Genomic DNA, 15,099 nt, shown 5'->3' with positions numbered 1-15,099 from the left:
ATATGTTTGTGTACTGCACTACAATATTGGAATAAAGTGTAACTTTTTTGGTCCCAAGCTGGAATTGAAGGACAAGTGCACAAGTTGGGTTACCTTGCTCTTCACTTGGGGCAGTAAAACTGAAAGGAGAATTCATGTTTCAAAATATTGTAGCTGGTGGGTAGTCTTTACATTTTCTGCATCCTGAACCCATATTCAATGTGTTAGATTTTTGGTTAATTTTTCTTATCTTTCTGTTCAGACCCTTCTATGTATTTTTCCTCCTGGTGCCCAAATAACTTTGTCGAACTCTGGCCATTTTTTAAATTTAATACCCACATAATAACTGTGGGGCACAAGAGGGCCTGCTTTTCATTGAATCACAGACCCATAACTGTAGGGAGGAATGGGACAAAAATGCAAATCCAATATGAGGGTGCAAGCACATTCAGCTGAGAGAATCAATTTCCCCAATGGCCAGTATGTCTCCCAAGGAGGTTAGGAAAAATAACGTAACAGTGGTTTAGACTTTTGTGCTTAGCTAGCACACATTAATGCTGAATTATATTGTATTTGTATTATTTATATGCCTTTAGGAACAAGATGGTGGAGTACTTGACTGACTGGGTAATGGGAACATCCAATCAGGCAGCAGACGAAGATGTAAAATGCCTGACAAGGTAGTTTTTCCAAAAAAAATTATTTTTATTTTCTACAGTTAAAAGATATCATTTTAAAAATGTTTTTTGTTTGCAATTGCAATATTTTGTTTGTTTCCTTATAGGGATTTAGATCAGGCCAGCATGGAAGCAGTTGTATCGCTACTTGCAGGTCTGCCTCTTCAGCCAGAGGAAGGGGATGGGGTAGAGTTAATGGAGGCAAAATCCCAGCTATTCTTAAAGTAAGTTTATACTTTTACTATTAAATAGCATCAGCTTTGTTGTCTAGTGTCATATTCCCCCTCCCTTTAAATGTATAGTGTTAAAGAAAAAAAATAGTAGTCAATTGTGTTTTACCTCCTAAAAATTTAAAACAAAAAAAGTAAAAAGGAGTGTAAAGAAAAAAAAAAAGTTGCTCTCCAGATATTCAGCAGAGGAAGTGAAAAAATTGGAGAATGATGACTTTTTTTTCTCCCTTTCTCTAGGTCTGCTTGGGGGACACAGGGACAGTGTGGTATAGCTGGTACATCCAGGAGGCAGGACACAACTAATTTAAAAAAAAAAACTGGCTCCACTGGCTATACCCCCAGCAGGCAGAGCTTAACTCAGTTTACGTTGTGTCCTCAGTAGGATAGGACTTGTTTTTCATCTTTTTTATTATTTTTATTACCTACATTTACTGTTCAGTTAACCAGATCATTCAACAGGAGTAGGACAAACTTGCAAGGCGTTTTCAAACTAACCACCAGTTTTAGAAGTGCTATCCTTTTCTCATTGAGCTACCGCCATCTGTGGACGCTCCAGTTTTCCGGTTTTCCAAGAACACTGCTCTACCAGTTCCAGATGCCTACTCTTTTTCGGCCTCAGACACTTCTTGCGTTTTTAGCAATGACTTGGATGCTCAGAGCCATTCAATCCTGGTATGATTCCTCATTAAAGGAGAAGGAAAGTCAAAAATGATATTAGGCTCCAAGTATTGCCATGGATAAGTATGTATCTGTGCCAGTATCCTTTCCCTCCTTAGTTTTTACATTAATATTTTACCAGCAATCGATGTAGAAATAAGTTTAAACATGTATAAATTGACATACCCTGTCTGCAGTCCAGAAATCTGTTAGAATAGGGCATGCACATGCGCAGAATGGATCTGCAGTGCCCTGTGCATGCGCAGAAAAAAACTCTTGAGTTCCGTGGTTAGTACTGACATTTTCATCACGTGATCTCTGCTGACGTCAGCCCCATTCTGTAAGCAGCCAATAGCGCTCCTGCTTCCACGTTGCTAAGCAACTAAGGGAAGCGTTTTTATCTCCTGCGCTCGCTCTGCTTTTCATTCAGTCACTGTCAGCGAGTGAGCGAGCGAGCACAGAAGTTAAAGGGGAAGGCAGCCATCCAGCGAGCGGGTCTGTCTGTCAGAGGTAATTGCAGGATGGACTGCGTGCTAGCAATCAGATGCATCTCAGATGCGTCTCAGATGACGTCAAGGGGTCACGAAGGGAGCGCATGCACACTACCGATCAAGCGCAGGGTGGAAATGACGCGACTAGGTTAAAATGGCGGCGCCAAACTATGACAAGCGCTGCATCTTCGACATGAAAGTGCACGGATACAGCAGCAAAATGCGAATTTTAAATATAGCGTTTCAGGAGGGGGCATATTGATGAACCTAATGAAGTAGGAATTATTTTTTTACTTTCCTTCTCCTTTAACGCAATCGCCCCTGGGACTCCTCGTCATGAGTTTTTCTCAATCATTCATAGCACGGGGGCACTACGCAAATAAGCAAGGCCAGCCTGGCACAACAAGAAGCACACTCCTAAGTCAGGGGACAGGCCTACCTCGGCATGACGGTGTCCTTACACCTCCAACCACGTCACCGGTAGGAGGGAGGTTAAGTGTGTTCGCCGATTCTTGGCTCACACTCGTTCAAGACACATGGGTACACCGAGTAGTGACTCGAGGTTATCATCTGGTGTTTTCGTCTCCCTCAACTCATCACCTTTTTTGTCCAGAATTTCAACAGAGCCAGACAAGTGTGCAACTTTCAAAGGGTCATTCCAATCTCTTTTTCTCAAAGGTGATCACTCTCGTACCCCCTGGAGACTGTTTCAAAGGGTATTATTCAAACCTAGTCGAAGTACCCAAAAAGGTCAGTTCATCCCATCCTAGACCTGAAGGAACTAAACAAACTCATTCGTCCTAGATGCTTCAAAGTGGAGTCTCTCAGGTCTGTCATTGCAGCAGTGGCTCCAGGACATTTCTAATTTACCTGGACATAAAGGACGCTTATCTGCGTGTTTCCATTTTCTATCACCGTCAGACATTTTTGAGATTTGCTTTTCAAAATCATCATTTCCAATTCACAAGTCTCCCTTTCGGGCTCACTTCAGCCCCCCGAGTCTTCACCTGGGTCATGGCCGCGGCAACAGCGGTGATCCGCAGTGCGGGTGTCTCCATCATACCATACCTGGATGATCTATTGATCAAGGTTACATCCCTTCCAGAATCTCATCGCTTCCTCGAGATCACTCTGGACAAGTTGAGGGAACTGGGTTGCGTTCTAAACCTAACAAAATCCTCTGACACCCAGTCAATTGACGATGTTTTTCGGCATGCACTTCAACACACAGACACAGAGAATCTCTCTTCCTCACAGGAAGGCACTTCACCTCAGATGGCTAGTAAAATCGCTTTTGGAAAAACGACAACACACTGTCAAGTTTTGCAAGGAAGAGCTGGGAGTCATGGTCTCCACCATAGAAGCAGTGCCATTTGCTCAATTCCATCTTCCAGAGCTCCAATGGATCATCCTGACGTTTTGTAAATGACGATCCCTGCTACAAGAGATCCGTCTATCTCACCAGACGGGGGTATCTCTACGTTGGTGGCTAAAGAACAACCACCTGACATTAGGCAGACAGCTAGGAGACCCACACTGGCGAGTACTCACTACAGACGCAGGTCTGTCAGGCTGGGGAGCTGTCCCCGAGGGGAATTCGGCACAGGGACTCTGGAACTCAGAGGAAAATAAATTACTGTTCAATCTTTTAGAGATTCGAGTAATCCGTCTGGGCCTTCTTCATTGGCAAGGAGATCTTATAGATCAGGCGGTGAAGATTCAGAGGGACAATGCCACGACAGTGGCTTACATCAACCACCAAGGGGGCAGGAGAAGTAGTGGGGCCTTAAACGAGGTCAAGCTCATTTTCCAATGGGCAGAAAGCCATCAGATCATGCTTTCAGCTATCTACATTCTGGGGCTCCTCAACTGGGAAGCAGACCTTCTAAACAGACAGTCCATAGACCCAGACGAGTGGTCTCTAATGACGAGGTGTTCCACAAGTTAACACAGAGGTGGGGCATTCCGAAGATGGACCTCCTGGCGACTCGACACAATCGAAAAGTGGAAGCATTTTCTAGCTCGGTACAGAGATCCTCTAGCCTTTGACGTCGACGCTCAATCCACCTCTGCCACTTCTCCCAAGGATAATCAGACGGCTGCAGACAGAGCAGACAATCCTTATTCTCATCGCACCAATATGGCCTAGATGGTCCTGGTTCACAGACCTCATCACTTGTCAGTAGCAGAACCCTGGACGCTACCTCCACTGCCGGACTTTCTATTGCAGGGTCCAATCCAACATCCAAATCCATCATACCTGAATTTGACGGCATGTTTCTTGATACGCAGATCCTGACTCAAAGGGTTTTTTTCCAAAGACGTAGCACACACTGTGCGCTGCCAGAGAGCTGGCTTAAGCCAAGACATACCATCGAGCCTGGTCGACTTACCGCCAATGGGGCAACCAAAACAAGGCTGTATTCAAGGTCTTCTCAGTCCCTAATATCCTACAGTTCCTCCAGGAAGAGTTATCCAAGGGTCTGTCTCTTGGTTCTCTAAAGTCTCAGATTTCTGCTCTTTCTGGCCTATTCCAGAAGCACCTGACACTATTGCCTGATGTCAAAACCTTTATGCAGGGGGTTGCACATGTGGCTCTCCCCATCTGACCACCAGCTCCGTTCTGGGACCTCACCTTAGACTTACAAGCATTACAACAACTGCCTTTTGAACCACTGGGGTCAGTGGCTCTTCAATGGCTCACCTGGAAGTTGTTTTTTTGCTTGGCAATTGCCTTAGCAAGACATGTTTCTGAACTCAACGCCTTATCCTGTAAGCCGACCTTCTTAGTTTTCCATCACGACAGAGCAGTTCTCCGAACCGTCCCTTCATTCCTGCCTAAGGTGGTCTCAGAATTTCTCTTGAACCAGGAAATAAAGGTTCCGACCTTCTGTCCTTCACCATCCAATCCCAAGGACAGAGCTCTATAAAAGTATATCTTCAAGGACTTCGGCAGGACTGATGCCCTACTCATCCTGCTTTCGGGACCTCATAAAGGTTCACCTACTACCATTTCCCTTTGGATCAAGCAAGCCATTCAGCGAGCCTACATGACAAGGCCAATTGCCTCCAGCTAGGATTACTGCCCACTCTACCAGAGGGATGAGTACGTCTTGGGCATTCAGAAATCAGGCCTCGGCAGAACAGCTGTGCAAAGCAGCTACGTGGACTTCGGTCCACTCTTTTGCAATCTTTACACAAGCTCCGCCTGCTAGGGGTATAGCCAGTGGAGGAGGAACCAGTTTTTTTTTTTTATTAGTTGTGTCCTGCCTCCTGGATGTACCAGCTATACCCCACTTTCCCTGTGTCCCCCAAGTGACTAAAGAGAAAGAGATTTAACTGTGAGTACACAAAATCTACTTTTTTGAGAAACTGGATCCAAACACTATGCCAAAATATGTGCTACCTTCAGATTTTTAATCACAGTCATACTAGGCTTAGTGGTAAAAAAGGTTATGTCCCATATTATTGACTTTTTTTGGCTAGAAGCTGATAACTATAGGCTAATTACTATTATTTGTTGACCTAATTTATACCCCATCATGGAATACATTATTCCACACTACTATAAAAAGCATCTTCTTTTATTAAGGGGCGATTTGCCAACAATTGGATTTCTTTTATTTATTTATTTTTTTTCAAGTGAAAGTTTTCATGGTCCTATAAAATGGTCATTGGGAGCTGCGCTGATCTTGATTTTTAAGCAATTCAGACTTTGAGTTTACTGGGGGGTTTTCCCCGCTAACAATTGTCTTGAAAACTTTAATTTTTAGAGGTTTTCAGATTTTTTTTTTTTTTTAGAGTATCGCTTTTTGTTTGTATTTTCAATTGTACGTTTTTACATTTGGATTTTTTTAATACATTTCATCAAATTTGTGGTTTTAAAGAAAGTGAGTTTTGTTGTGGTTTCTAAAACCACTCAAATTCGACCTTCAGTAAATAGACCTGCAAATACTAGTAACTGTTATACTTTGACTCTTTGAATTTTTTTACTGTAATGATTAGAAAAAGGGGATTACACCTGAGCAAGGACCGAGTTGGTTCAAACATGTTGTGCTGTGCACTTAAAATACATAAAATACATTTGCATGCATACAAAACTATTTGGTGGCTTTAACATTCCATTAACTTTGGGAGCAACGAAACTCAATTGCGGTGTTATGATTTGCATTATCTATAATGTTGTCTAATAAACCATAAAGGATAGAGGATATTTTTTTTTAAACATATTACGAGTCTCACACCCTATGCTGTGTTTAATATCATTTTTGAGTTTTATGCAAGTCAATTTTTATTAAGCAGTGCATGTTGGTTAATAATGGACCACAAAAGAAAATTTTCAGTAAACTGTGTGAACAGGTTATAAGAGAAAAAAGCAAGCACCTCTAGTGCCTAATATGTGAACTTGTGTCTTGTAGCATAGAAATTTCTGTTGAATATTGCTCTTATGCCAAGTCACAAAAATGCCCTCCTTTTTACCCTATAGTAGCCTTACAGAATTGTTGAAACGGCCTCCATTAGCGGCAAATGTTTATGTACATGCAGCTCTATGTGCAGCACTGGCTTTCATATTGTCACAGAATAGTGACAGATGAGAAAGATAAAAACTTGTCAAATCACTCTGAACCATAGCATGCATTATTGTTATCAATGTATTTACTGTTTGCCAGACTTACACCAACATGAGATTTTATAGGAATTCTTGCCTTTCTCTCTTTGAGTAGATATTGAGCAGCCAAGTGTTAAAATGGTTCTTTCCGTAAGCATACCAGTTCAAAGAGGAAGACTTGACTATACACACATTTGATTTCTATCTCCAGGTACTTCACCTTGTTCATGAACTTGTTGAATGACTGCAGCGAGGCTGAGGATGATGGAACCCAGACTGGAGGCCGAAAGAGAGGGATGTCTCGGAGACTGGCTTCCTTAAGGCACTGTACTGTCCTAGCCATGTCTAATTTGCTTAATGCTAATGTGGACAGTGGCCTTATGCATTCAATAGGTATGACTTTTTTTTAATTATGTCTGTGTGTGCATGTGTGAATATATATGTGTGTGTGTGTGTGTGTGTGTGTGTGTGTGTGTGTGTGTGTGTATATATATATATATATATATATATATATATATATATATATATATATATATATATAAATAATGAAGCAGCACTCGTATCATGCAAAGATGTGTGTATTAAAAAAACAACATTGTGACGTTTCGGCAGGCTGTGTGCCAATCATCAAGCCAAATGTAGAACAGCAATACACAAGTTGAATTTAGAGGGAGTATACAGTAAATTACCTCACAAATAACATACACAGAGCCCATATTTGTTGCTAATACAAAACAATACACAATCAAATAAATAAGAATCCTAATCCTTATTAAGATCTAAAGGGGGGAGTTTATTAATCCTCCATACCGCTCTTTCCTTTAATTTGAGCTCCCTATCCCCTCCTCTTTTTAAAGAAGGTATAGTTTCCAACACCATAACGACCCTTTTACAATCAATGTTTTTGGTAATGTAGTATTGCCTACATTTATTGTTTAGCAATGTTAAGAGATATATGACTTCACCATCTGTGTGGTCTCACCTACATAGATGAGACCGCAAGGATAGGTTAGTACATATACTGCAAATTTAGAAATGCATGTATAATAGCTACATAACTGTATTGTCTGTGGGGACAAACTTCTTGCCCTTTAGCGCATACGGACACAGAGTACTTCCTAAACAAGGGAACATACCCTTGGATCTGTCACCACAAAATGTTCTCGTCTCCCTAATTTTAGTTTTGGTACAAGAAGAGGTAACGTGCCCCAATGGTCTTTCCTTCTCAGAAGGAAATTCCTGTACTAAAGGATATTGCGTTTTGCAGTATAAACCAATGTTTCGGTAACATTTTACCTATAGCCTTACTGTTCGCATGAAATTGTGTAACAAAAGGCATACGATTTAACTGTTTGGTCTTTTCTCGTGAACATTTAACCCTACGTTGGGCTTGACATATAACTCTTTCTGGGTACCCCATCTCTTGGAATTTTTTACACATCGCCTGCTCCTGTATTCCTCACTTACCAATCTTGCACGCATGGTCGAATGTAAATACGCCAATGAAATCACATGCACATGGTAATGGTGAGAAAAAGCCAAGTGGAAAAGCAATTTACATGCAAAACTTAGCCGGACTGATCATCAATACGCAGTGTAATTGCGTCACCAGCAGACACTGCAAAAACGTTTATGTGCATTCCATCTTGCGAGAGTTTGGCCGCCATAATGAAAATGCACGGTGTATTTCAGTGAAGTGTATTGCTAAACTGCGGATCCCATAGTGTTCAATAATATGGTGTTTCCTTGGAGTGTTGACGTTTCTACTGAAAAACACAAATATTGGCATTTACACTAGACCGGGCGTTTTTAAAAATGCAACGTAAAAACGCCCTGTTTGACCATGCCCTTTCCCCCACCTGGCACAGATATGTTACAAATATGTGTTTCCACAGCAGTGTATGTTGTAGGTGGAACATACACAATTCTGCTGTGTAACCAAAAGTTGTAACGTCCAAGAAATTAGTATCCTCATTAACAGTCAAAGTGTGTGTGGTTGTGAGTGGTTGTGTGTGTGTGTGTGTGTGTGTGTGTGTGTGTGTGTGTGTGTGTGTGTGTGTGTGTGTGTGTGTGTGTGTGTGTGTGTGTGTGTGTGTGTATAAATAATATGAATGGTGACGCCATAATTAAGTTGCAGTAGAAATGTTGACTTAGTTCTGTAATATAACCATTTATTTCTCAAAATCTTTAAGAAAACCTATCTCTGTTAAGTAATTATGATTAATCAACTGTTTAAAAATCATCTGTGCATGTATGCATTGTCGTTGTTTCATACAGGGCTGGGCTATCACAAAGACCTGCAGACAAGAGCAACATTTATGGAGGTTCTAACAAAAATACTGCAACAAGGAACAGAGTTTGACACTCTTGCTGAAACAGTTCTGGCTGATCGTTTTGAAAGGCTAGTAGAGTTGGTGACTATGATGGGAGATCAAGGAGAATTACCTATTGCCATGGCTTTAGCCAATGTTGTTCCATGCTCACAGTGGGTAAGTATTAATATTTAATACAAAGTACAGTGGATAACAATAAATGTTGAAAGATAACCTTAAGTAGAAGCTACTTGTCACTGCAAAAATAGAAAAATACGCTGTCCTTGACGATACGGAGAACTGCCTCTGCTAAAGCACATGACGAAACAATTATCCGTAATTTATCAGCATTGTCTATTTTTGTAGCCATGACAAGTAGCATTTCATGCAAAACTTAAGATCCCTAACCTTTGGCAGCCATAAAAACTACCTTCTCATGTCTCACCTCAATAGCATCTAAGCATTTGAATTTGCTTAGGTTAAGGTTAATTTAGTTATATTATTTCTGTTAGGGTATTGGTAATTTATCACCCCATCTTTATTTAATTTCAGTATTCTTACTGTTCATATCTAGTTATTTTTTTTTTTTTAATTCTAAAAGATAGGAGTTATGGAATTTGATTTAAATACGGTATGGTATTATGTGGACAGAAACTGTTAAGCAGGAAAATAGTTTTCCACAATCACAAAATACTTTGGAATTTTTTTTTTTCTCACCTAGTTTGGGGGACACAGGCACCATGGGGATGAAGATCCTGCAGCTCAGTTGACTCCTCTTCCTGCTCTGGGCTTCATCCCCTGCCTGCTCCTACCCTGTCCAGTTTCTTTTAGTGCCCTCAGAAGAGAAAACATGGACAATCTGTGGCAGGAGCAAATGGTCTTAACTATGGTGCAGGTCATGCCACACCGGAGGGTAGCTGTCTCCAGTGCCTCATCAGCCAGAGGATATGAACACTGCCCTCCTGCCTTCCCGCTCTACGGAGGCTGCAGGCAAAACTCCCTTCTCCCTGAGGCTGCTGTTCCTGCTCCACAGAGGTCTGCACTAGCCTAACCTACAGGGACTGTTCTTGCTTGGGCACAACATGATTGGCTGAACAGGTAGGGAATTTTTCCTACCTCCCACCGCTTCGGGCTACTACTGCCAAGTACCTGCTCCGTTCCTTAGGGAGGGCAAGCGCTTCTTCAGGAGCTCCCTTTCCCCCTACCATTGCGGTACATCCACGTGCCAGACAACTTCTTAATCTTTAATCCGTGCCGGTCTTTTCACCCATCTTGCCTAGCTTGGCGACCCTGTCACTGCCCCACCGCCATCTTGTGGAACTTACCGTCCGACTGCGGCGCATATTCCATTCTCCTGCCCCGATCGTCACGCCCTCGTTGCAATCTTGCGGTTCCTGTCGGAGCTCCCAGGTGGCAGCACGTGGGTGACATGATAAATATTTGGACAAACAACTTTTTTCTAATTTTGCTTCTGTACAAAAACATTTTATTTTCAGTTTTATAATTTGTCCAATTACTTTTGAGCCCCTGAAATGAAGTGATTGTGTTAAAAAATTCTTTAGTACTTCACAGCAATCCTTTTGTTCAACCCACTGAATTGAAGCTGAAAGTCTGTCGTTCAACTGAATCTTAGTTGTTTAATTTAAAATTCATTGTGGTAATGTACAGAAACCAAAATTAGAAAAAAGTTCTCTGTCCAAATATTTATGGACCTAACTGTATAACACACAGCTCCCTGTGTCTATGTAGTAATAGTGCAAGTTTCTCTTACAGACACGCTAGAGGCACCACGCGTCCCTCTGAGCACAGACTGATAGCGGGGCCCCTCTTCATATCCCCTACCTCCACTATATTACAGAGATCAAATATCTCTAGGGGAAGCAGCCATGACCGACAAAGCAGAGGAGGCAGCATTCACCAACTCCTCAGCAGCTGTCGATATGACATCCCAGGTGTCTTACTTTGCCTGTGCAGGATGCAGGACCAAATTCACCACTGCCTCAGCTGAGCCTGGGTGTGCAGCATTCAGAGACCCATCATTACCTTCCGCACTCTCAACCACCTACATCACAGAGGGAATCTGACAACGATCTAGTGTGTGAACTATCTCTATAACTCGCGGGCTTACAAAATCTGGCTCGCATTCCTGAGACTTTGGACAAAGTCCTAGAGCATCTTTCAAACCCAACACAGGCACGAGGTAGGTGCCCAACTACTTCTAAACGGCCACCAACTCTCCCCCAGGTCCCAAGGGGGCCACAACAACTCCGATGATGGACCGGTCTTAACAGAAAATGAATCTGAACAGGATTCTGACCCAGACCCTGATACCCCTAGATCACAGGAGGCAGTGGAGGGGTTAATACAAGCAGTCTTTAAAACCCTTAATATTGAGGAGACGACCTCTGAGATGGAGACTGGGGAGAATATTTTCAAAAGACAAAGAAAGAGCTTCTGTGTATTTCCTGCTTACGAGCAATGAGATGAGATTATCAGATCTCAGTGGAAGACCCTAGACCAGAGGGTACAGGTTTCCAAGCTTTTCCCCCAGACATACCCTTTTCCACAGGAATGCATAGACCTGTGTCCTCTCCTCCTACAGTCGATCCGACAGTTTTCAGACTGTCAAACACTACCACTATTCCTGTAGCAGATGCAGCATCCTTCAAGGATCCAAGAGACTAGAAGGTTCCTAAAGACTATCTTCACCACATCAGGAATGGCCTCTAGACCTATGTTCGCTATTGCATGGGTGGCAAAGGCTATGGAGATCTGGGTGAAACAGGTGGCTCAGCTACTGGAATCAGAAGACCCAACAACAGACCTCCTACTCTCTCAGATAGCGGATGCTACAGCTTACATATGCTATGCAGCACTAGACTCAGCGAAGCTGGTCACCAAGGCACTAGCACAATCCATAGCGGCTCGTCGAGTGACTTGCCCAAGAGAACCATATTTTGCCCTTTCCGTCAGGAACAAACATCAAAGCTACAAACGGAAAAATCCAGTACAGGTTTTCGCCAGAGATATCACAACAAACAGGGGTCTATGTGGAACTCCTCCACGCCCCCCCAAGACGAACCCACCTCCGCCTAATGGTGTGCCCACCCCTGGAGGTTTACTTCTAGGCGGACGACTGGGATCCTTTCGGGAGGTGTGGTGGAATCTGGTCAGGAACCAGTTTGTCCTCCAAATAGTATCCCAGGGATATTTAATAGACCTGTCCCCACATCCTCCTCACAGATTTTTCATATCACAAATTCCCAACGGAAATCTCAAACGGGAAGCCTTCCTAAGGATCATCCAAGAAATGCAGGAGACAACAGACCCCATGGTCAGACCAAAGGAAGGGACTTTACTCACACCTTTTCATTGTCCCCAAATAGGACGGTTCTTACAGACCAGTGTTAGACCTGAATAGCATGCATTGGTGGTGGATGCCCTAGTGCAGTGCTGTCCAACTCCTGTGGTACAGAGGGCCAAATTTTTACTGGCCTATGTGGTGGAGGGCCGATAATGGAAGTCTGTGTTGGCCACTCCCTCTTTTAAACCAAACCCACTGTAAACAACACCCATATTACCACAAGAACTTTTAAGATCAAATCCACATTAACGGTGGTAGCACACCAAAAAAACCAAGTGGTTGGTGCTCACTATAGGGAAATCCCCCACTCATATGTGAAATATTGAAGTTATGTTAAAAACATACCCTTAAATCCATACGCCTCATCCTCCCCTGTGGATAATACAGCAATCCCCCAACACATGATTAAACACCTAAGGGGCCCTTAACAACTATTTCCAAATGCTAACAAACCTCAAGAACAAACCCCTAACAGGCTTACATCCCACAGGTAGCGTAGGGCAAGCAGAGAATGGCACACCCAAGCCTCACTGGGCAAGCAGAGAATGCCACACACAAGCAGCACTGGGCAAGCAGAGAATGGTACACACAAGCAGCACTGGGCAAGCAGAGAATGGCACACACAAGCAGCACTGGGCAAGCAGAGAATGGCACGCACAAGCAGCACTGGGCAAGCAGAGAATTGCACACACAAGCAGCAGTGGTCAAGCAAAGAATGGCACACACAAGCAGCACTGGGCAAGCAGAGAGTGTCACACAAGCAGCAATGGGCAAGCTGAGAATGGCACACACAAGCAGCACTGGGCAAGCAAAGAATGGTGCACACACAAGCAGCACTGGGAAAGCAGAGAATGGCACACACAAGCAGCACTGGGCAAGCAGAGAATGGCACACACAGGAAGGCAGAACAGAGCAGGAGACAGGGAAAGCTATCATTCTAATATGTATTACATACAGTGACACAGTGCTGGTGGCCATTAGCATTTTGAATAAGGTGTGAACAATGCGGGCAGTTTGTCTGAGTCTCAGGTGTGAACTATGAAGGTCTTTAGGATATAAACAATAGAGGTGTCACAAGGGTGAACAATACAGGGGGATCACAGGTGTGAACAATACAGGGGATTAGAGTCTGAATTTGGTTTAGATTTCAACAATGCATATGGTAAACAGACACAGCATGTGGGGACCACAGACTGGGGGGTCCCCGCGGGCTGCCAGTTGAACAGCCCTGCCCTAGTGCATCCTACATTGGGGGCACAGGCCTTCCCTCCCTGTAATACAGTTAACAGCTGGGACAACCTTGACTTCCCAGTATGTTAGAGTTCTTCCCGTTGGAAGTGTTTTCTGTTTTTCACCAAGATGTTTTGTTTAAAAGAGGGTGGAGATTCCTTCTCTGTTTTGGGTGTTATGGCTGAACTACTCCTCCTTTGGTGAGAAACTGGAGAGGGTAGGAGGAGGCAGGGGATGAAGCCCAGAGCAGGAGGAGGAGTCAACTTTAACTCTTAGTGTCCACTCTCTAAGCTGCAGGATCTTCATCCCCATGGTGCTTGTCCCCCTCAAATGTAGGATGAGAGAAAAGGATTTAATGGTAAGTACTAAAACCTTCCTTTTTTTGGTTACACATTCACTATGTATAGCAAAGAAAACTACAGGTTACTTATGGAAAAGCCTTTATCTTTATGTTTTCTATGCAAAGCTGATTATCCAATAGGCCCTCCATTATTTTGCTGTTTATGAACTTTTTATTTAACATATTATATGATAACCTTTTTTGTATGCATCAGACATATGAACTGCTTCTTGTATTTTTTGATAGGATGAGCTTGCGCGAGTTCTTGTGACGCTCTTTGATTCTCGACACCTTCTCTACCAGCTTTTATGGAACATGTTTTCTAAGGAAGTTGAACTGGCAGATTCCATGCAGACACTTTTCAGAGGCAACAGCCTGGCTAGTAAAATCATGACTTTTTGCTTTAAGGTTTGTATTATAGTCGAGATAGATATATATAGATATATAGATGAGTGTGTGTATATGTATATGTATATATATATATATATATATATATCAGCATGTACTATGAAATTTAGATTTTTATTTTTTCTTTGCAGGTGTACAGAAAAGCATTTTAAAATCTCATTATTATTTGTGTCATTGCTTCTTGCCTTCACCTCTTTGATTCTGTCTGCAGGTCTATGGTGCCACATATCTACAAAAGCTTCTGGAGCCTTTACTAAAGACTTTTATTACATCACCTGAGTGGCAGTTTATCAGTTTTGAGGTTGACTCAACAAGGTTAGAATTCTTTCTTGAATTTTAATGTATCTATACTAAGCTTTGTTTATGCTGTGAAAAGTAATACAGCCTACAGACTGATACCAGTGCAAGAAGTGTTTTTTTTTTTTAATTCATCTGTGTGTGCATTCTTTCTGTGAATTTCATTAGATATAGCATACATTTTCTCTTTTTGTCCCCAGATGTCACCTGTCAATATGTATAGATTGAAAAGAATAAGAAAGATTTCATGCAAAGTTTGAAAAGATTGCTGAAAATAAGATAAATTTGAAAAATTGTGTCAAGTTTAGCAAACCCACACCCCAATTTAGGAGTTATCTTCTCCCTATAACGTCCACCTTTGGGCCTGGCCCTCACCTACTCGGTTGTCACCAGGACTTACCTCAAGAGATTCCACTAATCCCACAGGGGCAGGCAAGGGCATCTAGGAGAGGAGGCAAACTCAAGGTCAGGAACAAGTCGGGGTCAGAACCAGGAAGTCACACAG

At 42.6% G+C, this 15,099-nt stretch overlaps 1 protein-coding gene across 4 annotated transcripts in view; it reads left to right on the top strand.

Annotated features, from left to right (window-relative positions):
- nf1.S (neurofibromin 1 S homeolog) overlaps positions 1–15,099 on the top strand; it is a 150,516-nt gene that overhangs the window by 64,015 nt on the left and 71,402 nt on the right. For all 4 annotated transcript variants that reach the window (XM_018249712.2, XM_018249711.2, XM_018249713.2 and 1 more), the window contains exons 23-28: positions 576–659; positions 764–880; positions 6,855–7,036; positions 8,921–9,132; positions 14,136–14,297; positions 14,509–14,612. In XM_018249712.2, coding sequence (XP_018105201.1) covers positions 576–659; positions 764–880; positions 6,855–7,036; positions 8,921–9,132; positions 14,136–14,297; positions 14,509–14,612 — 861 coding nt within the window. The remainder of the gene's footprint in view (positions 1–575; positions 660–763; positions 881–6,854; positions 7,037–8,920; positions 9,133–14,135; positions 14,298–14,508; positions 14,613–15,099) is intronic.

This window comes from Xenopus laevis, chromosome 2S, assembly GCF_017654675.1.
Source record: "Xenopus laevis strain J_2021 chromosome 2S, Xenopus_laevis_v10.1, whole genome shotgun sequence".
Classification (NCBI taxonomy): domain Eukaryota; kingdom Metazoa; phylum Chordata; class Amphibia; order Anura; family Pipidae; genus Xenopus; species Xenopus laevis.
Note: the sequence above shows the minus strand (reverse complement) of the source record. Positions and strands in the feature narration are given on the sequence as shown.